Source organism: Protopterus annectens, chromosome 12.part0 (genome assembly GCF_019279795.1).
Source record: "Protopterus annectens isolate FY-2018-M chromosome 12.part0, PAN1.0, whole genome shotgun sequence".
Lineage (NCBI taxonomy): Eukaryota > Metazoa > Chordata > Ceratodontiformes > Protopteridae > Protopterus > Protopterus annectens.
This window is the reverse complement of record NC_056746.1, coordinates 536455539-536466537: the sequence shown is the minus strand read 5'-3', so window position 1 is coordinate 536466537 and position 10999 is coordinate 536455539. Positions and strand designations below refer to the sequence as shown.

At 40.0% G+C, this 10999-nt stretch overlaps 1 protein-coding gene across 5 annotated transcripts in view; it reads right to left on the bottom strand.

Moving 5' to 3' along the window:
• The window catches only part of PRKAR1B (protein kinase cAMP-dependent type I regulatory subunit beta), a 2005749-nt gene that overhangs the window by 1378770 nt on the left and 615980 nt on the right, over positions 1-10999 (bottom strand). For 3 of the 5 annotated variants that reach the window (XM_044089686.1, XM_044089688.1, XM_044089687.1), the window contains exon 3: positions 126-296. In XM_044089686.1, the coding sequence (XP_043945621.1) occupies positions 126-296 (171 nt within the window). Of the gene's footprint in view, positions 1-125; positions 297-2338; positions 2513-2663; positions 2803-10999 lie in introns of those variants that run through there. The other 2 variants (XM_044089690.1, XM_044089689.1) reach the window with 2 other exon arrangements.

The window sequence follows — 10999 nt, the reverse complement described above, 5'->3', positions numbered from 1 at the left end:
AAGGTATCTAAGGCGGTTAAATAGATGGCTCCACACATATCTGCAAGGTGCCTTGCTGTAGTATTAATTAAACCATGTAACAACAAACCAAAACCATAAACTGTTTAAAGTATAAGCTGATTTACCTTTCTCACGTAAGAGACAGCATCTTCCTCTGTATACACTTCAGCACTGACACCTCCTCTCCTGCAACGAGCCTTCACAACAGGATTTGGCGGTGGCGGTGAGATCTCATCATCATGAGAGTCTGACTGAGAGTTGGATTTCTGACGAGCCAAAATCTGTTTGCATTCTTCCTGCAATTGTGGGAAAAACATTAAAAATAATGATCACCACTTCAAATCACCAAAATGTATAATGCCTGAATGCAGTGAAAATATTTTACAATAGTTAAGGGCATTTCATAAAACCAAGTAATACACTGTGACTCCTGAAAAAGACAGAATCTGCTGATTCACTGCAGTAACAGACATTGCTTCATTATTTCACAAGAAATACATCTGTGACAATTTCAGCCACTGACTTTGACAAAGGTCAGCGGAGCAAGCGGCTGCCGAAAGTGCATTATGTTAACTGATAATCCATCTGCCTGGCTCTCTTCTTATTTATCTGTTTGGGTACAGGTTCAAAAACTTCAAAGAGAAAGATGGAATAAATTAATATAATTCCTCAAGACAATAAACTGCATTACTTTGTAAAACACATTCTTAGTTTAGACCTTGCAATAACCACTGTAAGACAAAGGCAGCAAGAAAAGGTACGAGGTGAGGTGTTTCAGTAGACAAGGTTCATTAGTCAGTAAACGCGATTAAGCAGGCCAACCAGGCATATGACGAACAAGATAATATGGGAAATCAGTGGTGACATACACGGAGACCGGTGTCTTTAATCCTAGCACACACAAACATACTCTCATACCTGTGAGGCAAGGTTCTTAAACTCTGATGGTATCTGAACCCAAGAGTAACAGGTGTGGGATGAGCTCCATTGCAAAACACCAGTAAAGCAGTCCCACTCAGTGCATAACTAAGTCTTGAGAAAGGAAAAAACAATGAGGATACAGCGACTCCCACATGCCTTTCTAGGACAGCGACATACCCACGAGGAACAGGACAGCAACTTTAATGGAAAATAATTAGAAAGACCACTTGAGAGAGTACTGACAGGACTGATGCAGAAATGACACAGGACTGATGCAGAAATGACTGCGTACCAATTTGAAGAAACACAGTAAAATCAGGGAGAAACTTTAACTCGTTCACCTATCACCTAGCTATCTGCTAGTGTACGTTCCAACAAGCAATACAGCCTGGAAATAGTTACTTTAGTTAAATAAAGGAAATAAATAAATACTGGTATTCACTTCTTCCAAGCATTCCTATCAAACCAGTTCTGTTGTTTCACTGTTGTTCATTCATCATCAAATTAAGGACTACTACAAGTACATTATACAGAATGGCTTTGGTTGTTTTAGTTCAAACACTTCCGCAAGCATTTTTTATTATAAAGGAAACACCTGTGAGTGAGTTATCAGTGCTCATTTATGTACCTAACCAGCATCATCTTCATCTCAGGAATGCAGGTAAGCATATGGCTTGAGGAAATGGTCTATGCCAAATGCAAACCACAAAAATAGAAAAAAATATGATTCTGCAAAACTTAAGATAATACACAGAATCAGGGTACTGCCAAACAGCAGGTACAAACAGAAAGGAATGCCTCAAACGCAGATACAAATAAAATGTGCAACCATTTTTCAAAGTTGCACTTACTATAAAAGGTAAACTCAGTTACAGCAATATTACAGCTTCCTTCAGTGACACCAACAGAACAGAACATTCTCAGTAACAGAACTCTGCTGAAAAGTCAAGAATCAATAGCACCTTTGTACAGTTTTCATTTCCAAACTTTACTATCCCACAAACTGCAAATGAAGCCCCTTCTAATAAGCAAAAAATTGCTTAACAATGCTTAGAACATTAGCCATAACAGACAATTCTGCATCAGCATACAAACAGAAAGGTGCTTATGTCTGCCCAGCTTATTTTCATAATTAAATAATTAATGACACAAATTTTACATCTGCTTTTTTTTTAAATAAGCTAAGAAGTGTTCAAGGAACGAGACATGATAGGGTCTGCAGTGCGTTTTTTTTTTTTTTTTTTTGTAATATTAAAAATAATTAAGTATTACTGTCTCACTCTGATGATCAGAATCTGTTCTCAGGCTGCTGAATGAAGACATGCAGAATCACACTCAACTACATCCCACTGCTTAAAACTCTAATTTGAAAATAGGTACAGCAGATAAATTATGCGTCAACAAGGATAAAAGTTACCATGCCATTCGGTAACAGCAAACAAGTGCCGCAACTGCAAGTTTTCCTTAAATTCATGCGGCATGTTGTCGAATCCCTAGCCATCCCTGCCCTCTTATTTGCCGGCTAAGTATGTCTGCCATTGCTGAAAATGCCTCTGTAGACCACAACCTAGCTTTTAACACTTCATTTTCCACAGTAAGATGATCAACATCTCTTACAAAACAGTGGGTCATTTTTTTCCTACAATATACGCCACTCCTGACATACTCTTTCAGCAATCAATTATTTCTCCAAGCATGCTTAAGGACCCTGTACAGACCTCCCTTCCAAGTAAACAACTCACCATTTGTTGTCATGGTAACAGGCCACCTCATCCTCCACTAGAATGGCGCACAGATAATTCACAAGCATGTAGCACGCAGGAATGTTTCTCCCTTCTTCTTCCTTCCCATTAAAACATCATTTTGATAATGCACACAGAAAAGTACAGCATAAATTACTAAGATTCAGCATCACTCAGCCTGATGTACTGATGCTGTCAGAAAGGCACAGCCTATAGGAATACAGAACATCCCAAACATTGTTTCTATGTTCCAAACATTATTTAACAGTCAAACGGTTTAAGCTTTCCTGTATTTTCTATTAGAGAAGTGAGTGCAAATAATCAAAATTAAGACCCACTTAAAAATCCAAATCCATGCACCTGAAATTAAATTATTTTCTGGAACTCATTCAAAATGGCATCAGACCAGAGAACCAAGGACCGCAGAAAAGGTCATTCTCGGTAAACATGACACAGCAAATAAACTTAGGTTTGCACTGATCTTTGTTCTTGTAAGGAGTTTGCCTTCCCAAACCTGTCTTCTGAATGTCCAACCTGCTACAAGCAGACAACTAGAAAGTCACCAGGAGGGAACAAATCCTATAATACAATGCCTCAGTTAAAGCATTCTGGGTCACCGGGCCATTTCACAGAGGAATGCTTCTCACCATGAGAAAAAAATCCTTACTGTCCTTCAGCTATGTAACAAGGGATATCCTAAATCAGAGCAGCAACTCTGACAGGCAGACAAGACTTGGGATCCTTATTGAACTAAGGCCAGATCATTTGTACAATAAGGGCAAACAGCACCAGTAATTTGCTTGTTTCTCATTCTATAACGATGTACTAAGCCTTTTGTTCAGCACTTGTACAAATGACATGGCCTGCACTCAATGCATTCGGTTGGACTGTACCTGTCAAGGAAACAGCTGCCCACCTGGTTCAAGTGGTTTTGTATGGAAAGCTGAACATATCCGAAAGTAGCTGCAATCTGCAGCTTTTGGAATGCAGAAGAAAATGACTCATCCAAGAATGACTGCCAATATTTGATCACTGCAAAGCAATGCTAGCCAAATATCGGGAAGGAATACATTGGCACCAGTGCCATACAAAACATGCAAAAGCTGCCATGCTTTCAGTGGCTTGAGAAGAGATGATACAAAGCAGCAGTCTTACAGATTGTAAGTAGAAGGGCATCAATATGGTAGACACACTTCAGGCATAACAGACTTCCAGCGACAACATCACAGAATGTGAGCCACTCTGCTTATAGTGGGAATTTGTGATCTCTGTGTTTACTTAAATTTGTTTACCTGGTAAATTAGATGCCCATTCAAAAACATTTTCAAGACACAGACCAGGAAAATTACAATCAAAAACACTATAAAAAAACACAAAAAAATATCAAAATTGCAGTTACTCCTGTAATATACCAATGAAGGGATACCAGTATATCTATTTGTTTTCAAGATGGCATACATTATAATGATTACCATTCAGCTAACCTTGGTAAAACACTTTAAATGATTATTATTTCTCATATGGTCACTGTCTACTGCATTAGCAGGGCAGAATATAATGTGGTGTGATAATGCTATTCATGAGTTTGTACCTGGTAGTGAAAAAAACACAGAAGAGAATACACAACACAGATATAGATATGGCAGAAGAGAGAAAAATTCTGAAAAAGGAGAGAGGTAGAAGGTGAGAAAGCATCAGCTACAGCTGGCAGTATCAAAGGGGGGAGGAGGGGTTAAGCCCAGGAAGTAATCAAACCTTTCTGTTATGCGTGAGCACCCTCCTCATGTGATGAGACACTGGTGTTCATTATGCTGACAGCAAAGCAGTTGCAATCTTCTGGTCCATTTCAGAAGCAGCTGAGATATGGCAGTGTTGGAGGAAGAGGGAGACTTTACTGTATGAATGGCATACTCAGTCATGGGCAGAAAGACTCACTTTCAGGTGTTCAGAAATTTCTGAAGAAAGGCAAGCACTAACAGTTCCAGCACAGGAGGCAGTCTGGCAGTTTGGGAAGGGGGTCAGTCTTGATATTGAGATGGGTACCAAATATCATGACACTACTTTTCAGCTAGTTGCTTAGGATGTTATTCTGGGTTAATCGGTAGTTTATTCAGGCAAGGTTATTACACAGTGCAGTGTTAAGCACACTCGCAGAACAACTTATAACAGGCACGTTACATTACAGCAGTGGCTTACCCAGGATGAAAAAAATGTAAATACTACTGGCTGGACCACAGAACCCAGAGGGTCAGCACTCCACTTAGCGAATAGTTTAGACAAGCTCTTAATGGATCCTATCCTGATTTTAATGAACTCTGCCTCCTTCCACTCACATCTCCTTTATAAGTAGCCTATAGAGCAAAGGGACCTGGAGAGCGAGGCTATGCTGTGGGGTGTATGTCTCTTATAGGTTCATAGGAAGGTACTAGGCTATCGGCCCTAGGGCCCATACAAGCCTAGCCAAAAAATGTACCCTGGCTTTCGCCACCCAAGAAAATTATTTTCCTGTGCCCCTGTCGAGCAGAGCCACAGAAGTGATCCCTGGGGTGAATTTCCCATCCAATCATCAAGAATTTTCTTGAAGAGTGCTAATGAGGAGCTCTGTTTGACATAGATAGGTAGTCTGTTCCAGAGTATGGGAAGTCTCTGGGACAGGAATCTATCCCTCCAGCATGTTCTGTTTATTGTGGTGACAAGGTTTAGGTCCCTAGAGCGTGTAGCTCGGTGGGATTGGGATTTCTTTAAGTGGAGCATGTCCAACAGCTCTGGGTTTGACATAGCTTTGTAAGTTAGGCAGAGATCGCCCCTGAGTAGGCGATATGCGATGGAGTAAAGCTGTAGTTTTTTGAGACGGTCCGCATAGGGCATCTGTTTGAGGCCAGTAATCCTCTTTGTGAGGTATTTCAGGATGAAGAAAATGTAAATACTACTGGCTGGACCACAGAACCCAGAGGGTTAGCACTCCACTTAGCGAATAGTTTAGAGAAGCTCTTAATGGATCCTATCCTGATTTTAATGAACTCTGCCTCCTTCCACTCACATCTCCTTTATAAGTAGCCTGTAGAGCAAAGGGACCTGGAGTGGCATACAAAGTAAAAAGGTTTTGACAAATAAACAAACAAAACCTGAGTTATGTTCTCTTTACCCAAGTTTCCACGGATGGAGTTTGTAAGGGATAAGAAAGCTGTGGTTGATATTATGCCCTGATTAGAAGCCAATGCTGTTCATCATAAAGACCATAAATAAGCTGTACTTCTATAGTTGTTTTTATTGGTGCATGCTCTGAAATAGTTATTTATTGGAGGTGTGTCCAAATTTTCAATTAAATGCACATATTCTTGTAGAATATCAATTTTATCCTGTTTAGCCCAGTTATTGCACCCTTTTTAGCACATTTATTAAATTACCACTTAAGACATACAGTAGTGTAAATGAATAGAAAAGAAAGTAAACCATAGTAACATTATTTCCATTTACCCGTATTAAATATTACGTTCTCTTTCTTTATGATAACTGTCTTTCAGTCTAACATTACATAAATCACTCAAAACTCACTCCTCCTGAACATTATTCTGTACATTTTGTTACCCAAATTCCATTTATTTCTATGTAATTTGCTCACTCCCTTTTCTAAAGTTCCCAATTCCTCCCTTTTACAATATTCAGTACTTCAACTACAGCTGGTTTAGAATTTGATTTCTATTTTCTAGCTGCCAACAGAATTAAACTTAATAAGGTCTTACTCTTTCTAGGCAATGCAGATCCTGTGTCCCAGCTCAAAAGAATCACTTCCTTAGTTACAGCCATTTGCTCCCAAAACAATTCTGACAAGAGTAATCTGTAGATATTTTTTTAATCTGCCAACTAACTGCGCTCCTAAAACGCAAGTTTGCAGTTACCTTTCTTCCCCCATCACATCTCCAACACTTGCTATCTACCTGAGGAAAATTTCTTTGAAGTCTGCTTGGGGTATAAAAATAGCTATGCAAAATCTTCCAAGCAGAAATCTTAAACCTTCTGGATTTTGTTGCACACTTGGAAAGTCCGTAAATGTCCTCCCACTCTTTCCTTGTAAATTGCTTTTCCAGTCTCTCTTCACAATCTTTTCTAACCTCCTCTGACTGATTCATATACTTATCATGCAACATTTTACATGCCCTACTAATTATCCCCTTTGTAACAGCAGCTTCTGCTCTATATTTGACTACAAACTCTAACAGAGTAGGTATGTTACTTAGGACTATCTTATTCCTTTCTCTTTGCCTTACCTATCAGATATTGACATCAGAGTTCAGGCAATCTCTTACCTGCAGTATAAACATCCTCTTGGATTCATCCCACTCTATTACCTTCCTCTCTCTAGTTATTTGCTCCCATACCTTGGTTCTTTTGCCAGTTTCCTCAGTAAATATTAGCCCCTCTTCCTTAATTTCTGTATCCTTACTTGCAGTCATCTCTATTGGCAAAATCTCCCTTCTCCAGTCATGTGTTGGCTTAATTCTACAAATACCTTCTGCAACTTTATAAATAACACATCGGTATGGTAGTTATTATTCTCAACGATCTGCATCAAAAATCCTACTAGTTCATTATTTTTTGAAATTTCCCAGTTTCATCATCATCCCTTTCCACTTTGAAATATGGCTTTCTACTTGTGTTAGGTATATGAGCCTTAACTGTGTAGCACTAAAATATCAAATCAGGTAACCTTAAACCAACTTGTTATATTGGATCAGTTTATCCCACTAACTCTTGCCCTCTTTCCCTTCAAGATAAAGTCCTTCAACTTTTTTTATTAATTATTGTCCGCAATATTTCCACTGGCTGATAAAAGTATGCCTGACCTGTATTCAACACTAAAGGGGCTAAACAAATTTTCACCACTGAAATCTTACTATCCATAAACAATAGCTTTGAGTTTTTCAGTTTTTGTATTACCTTTTGCTTAGTCTCTTCCCACATATCCTAAGCTGCCATAACAGAAGCCTTTTTAATCCATACTCTTAAATACGTCACCCTATGATGTCCCCATAAATATGGGCATTGCTGAACCAAGTCGTGAGTGAGAACATCATTTATGGATATAGCCTTTGTTTTATTTTAATGTTTTATCAAGAAAAGACTTGAAACTGTCTCAAAATATTCCACAACATTAGGACATCCATGTCTGGATTTATCAAGTATAAAACAATATCATCTTTAAATAAAGCCAACGTTTCTTTATTATCATACCAATTATACCCTTGAATTTTTCAGTCCCTTCTTTTCATTGCTAGTGTAAACAAATATAAAGTAAATAACGAAGAGGAAGGAGGACAGCCCTGCTTGGTTCTTCTGTTAAAACAAAACTGATCAACGAGGACCCTCAAAAACTAAATACACTTTAAGAACCTCATCCCCTTTTAACTTAGAACAAATGCACAAAATTATGTACATTTTAAAATGAAGTTTAACCCTTGAGATAGAAAGAGCTGCCCAAACTGAAGGCTGTAGCCACAAGAATTATCTAATCTAAAATTAAGGTTACCCACACTAAACTGCAGGTTACAGCCTGTGTTCCCACTTACTCTGATTTCAGCCTACTCATTTGTTACCTCTACTCCCCTCCCAGATGTTCCCTCAACTGCAGACTTCATGATTCCCACTGAGAACATTTACTAAAGGAAAAACAAGCTATTATCTTTGCAAAACATAGCATTTTTCATGTTATTTCATCTTATTTTTCAAGCCCATCTGCTTAAAAAAAACCTGTTTACAGCTTAAACTCAGGACATTAATCTAGACATCAACCCTTATAAAAACAAGGGAAATTATCTTAATGCTGCATATAATAGAATCAGTACACTTCTATATCCCACCCCAGCAGCCCAAGATCACAGCATTAAACTAACAAACTTGCTTCTGTCCATTACTTCATTATAGACTAAAGCCTATGTTTCTTACAACTAAGAAAAAAAAAAACACTTACTTTAGTGTCTTTAACAGATGCAAAAGTCACTGAAAAGTCCCCCTAACATTTAAAATACCCGAGAATGCACACAACACATAGGCTCATAGGTTGGTACTAGGCTATCGGCCCTAGGGCTTATACAAGCCTAGCCATAACAATTCCCTGGCTATTTCTTCCCACACTATTTACTTCCATGGTCCCCTGTCTAGTAGGGTGACTGACGTGATCCCTGGGGTGAATTTCCTTTCTCCCATCCAATTGTCAAGGTTCCTTTTGAAGAGGGTCAAGGAGGCGCTCTGCTTGACATGTATGGGCAGTCTATTCCAGAGTCTGGGGAGTCTGTGGGTCAGGAACCTATCCCTCCAGCATGTTTTGTTTATTGTGATGACAAGGTTTAGATCCCTGGAGTGTGTGGCTCTGAGGGATTGGGATTTATTTAAGTGTAGCATGTCCAAGAGCTCTGGGTTTGACATGGCCTTGCATGTTAAGCAGAGATCGCCTCTGAGCAGACGATATGCGACAGAGTATAGCTGGAGTTTTTTAAGGCTGTCAGCATAGGGCATCTGCTTTAAGCCTGTGATAATGAGGGATGAAGAAGAAGAGAAAGAGAAACACCAAAAATGAGGGATGAGTAGAGAGGGACAATGACCTCCTTTTTTCTGGATGAATAGCCCTTAGTGATGAGGTGTGCCACATAGAAGGATTTCCTGACTGTTGTGACGATGTGGTTATTGAAGGTGAGACCACTGTCCACCTGTGTCCCTAAGTCTCTTATGACACTTTCGTGTTTAGTGTACTGCCACTTATGTGGTAATTCATGGGTACATGTTTTTTCCCAAAGGGGATAACTATACATTTCTTGGCATTGAGCTTGAGCCTATGGCTCTGGCACCAAGCATCTGTTTCTAAAAGGCCCTTTTGTAGAGTATCCACATAATTTGGGGATTCAATAATGGCTCCCAATTTGCAGTCATCTGTGAACTTTGTTAACCAGAGTCCCTTAGTGTTGGCCTGTTCTTCAGAGAAGTAGATGCCAAAGAAGAGCGGTCCCAGAACTGAACCCTGAGGTACTCCACTTGTCACTTGTCTGGAGCTGGATTTGGAGTCAGCTACTTTTACAGTGTGGGTTCTGTCAGTAAGCCAGCTGGCAACCCATCAAGTGACATAGGGATTAATGCCCAGCTTAGTAAGTTTATCTATGATTCCAGAGTGGGTGATAGAGTCAAAGGCCTTGGCGAGGTCCAGACAGGCTCTGTGGACTGCCTTACCCTCATCCACGGCTCTGGAGACTGATTCGAAGAAGTCAATTAGGTTCAGGAGACAAGATCGGTCCTTCATGAACCCATACTGGGTGGGGTCCAGTGTTTGAAGGTTGCCAATATCTTTGTTTATAAGTTCCATGATAATACATTCCATGGCCTTGCAGATCAGGCTCGTCAGACTGATGGGGCGGTAGTTCCCGGGATCCAAGGTGGATCCCCCCTTCTGGAGTGGGATAACTGTAGCTGTGCGCCACTCAGTGGGCACAAAGCCTGAGGTGAGGGTATGATTAAACATGACACTTAGGTGAGGTGCCAGTTCATTTTGTAGTTCATGTAGTACACAGCCCGGGATGTCATCTGGTCCCATGGATGCTGCATTCTTAGCTTTGGAGAGTGTGTTTTTTTACCTGTGTGGCCATTATTACTGGAATTTGGCAATCTTCTGGTATTGAGATGGGCTGTTGAGGGGGGTGAAGTTGGCACTGAATCGATCTGCTTGGATATTGGCAATATCCTTGGGATCAGTATATTTAATGCCATTCTGTTGTAGCTCAGAGTAGATCTGAGCAGTGCCATTTAGATTCTTGACATAGTTATAGAATGCCTTGTGGTTGTTTTTGGAATCTTTGGCAATTTTATTTTCATAACTAGCTTTGGAGGATTTTACGAGGGATCTCGGCTTCTTACTGAGGCTGGTAAGGGAATTTTTTGCATCGTGGGATTTTCCTCTTTCCTGCAACAGTTTCTTCATTTTGTTGTAAAGTTTGTTTATGGCAGGGGACCAACAGATTGGCTTCTTTTTTTTTGGAGGAGAGCATCTTGGTTCTATTTGGGATGGCACAATTCATGCATGAGTGGATACAGTGCCTTAGTGTAGGACTCAGCAGTCGGACTTTCAGTTCCCGTCTGCATGGGTGTCATGAAGTTTGTCACTTCTGACTTGAGTAGCATGAAGTTGGCTTTGGAGAATTTTTTTATGGAGGTTTCCTTACTGGGGAGTGGGGGTGGGATGTGGATATTAAGGGTGATTAGCTTATGGTCTGACCTGACCAATGAGGGGGTGACCATAGGTGTGGAGCATCTATTTCCCATGTTGGTAATTACCAGGTCTAGGATACTGGAGA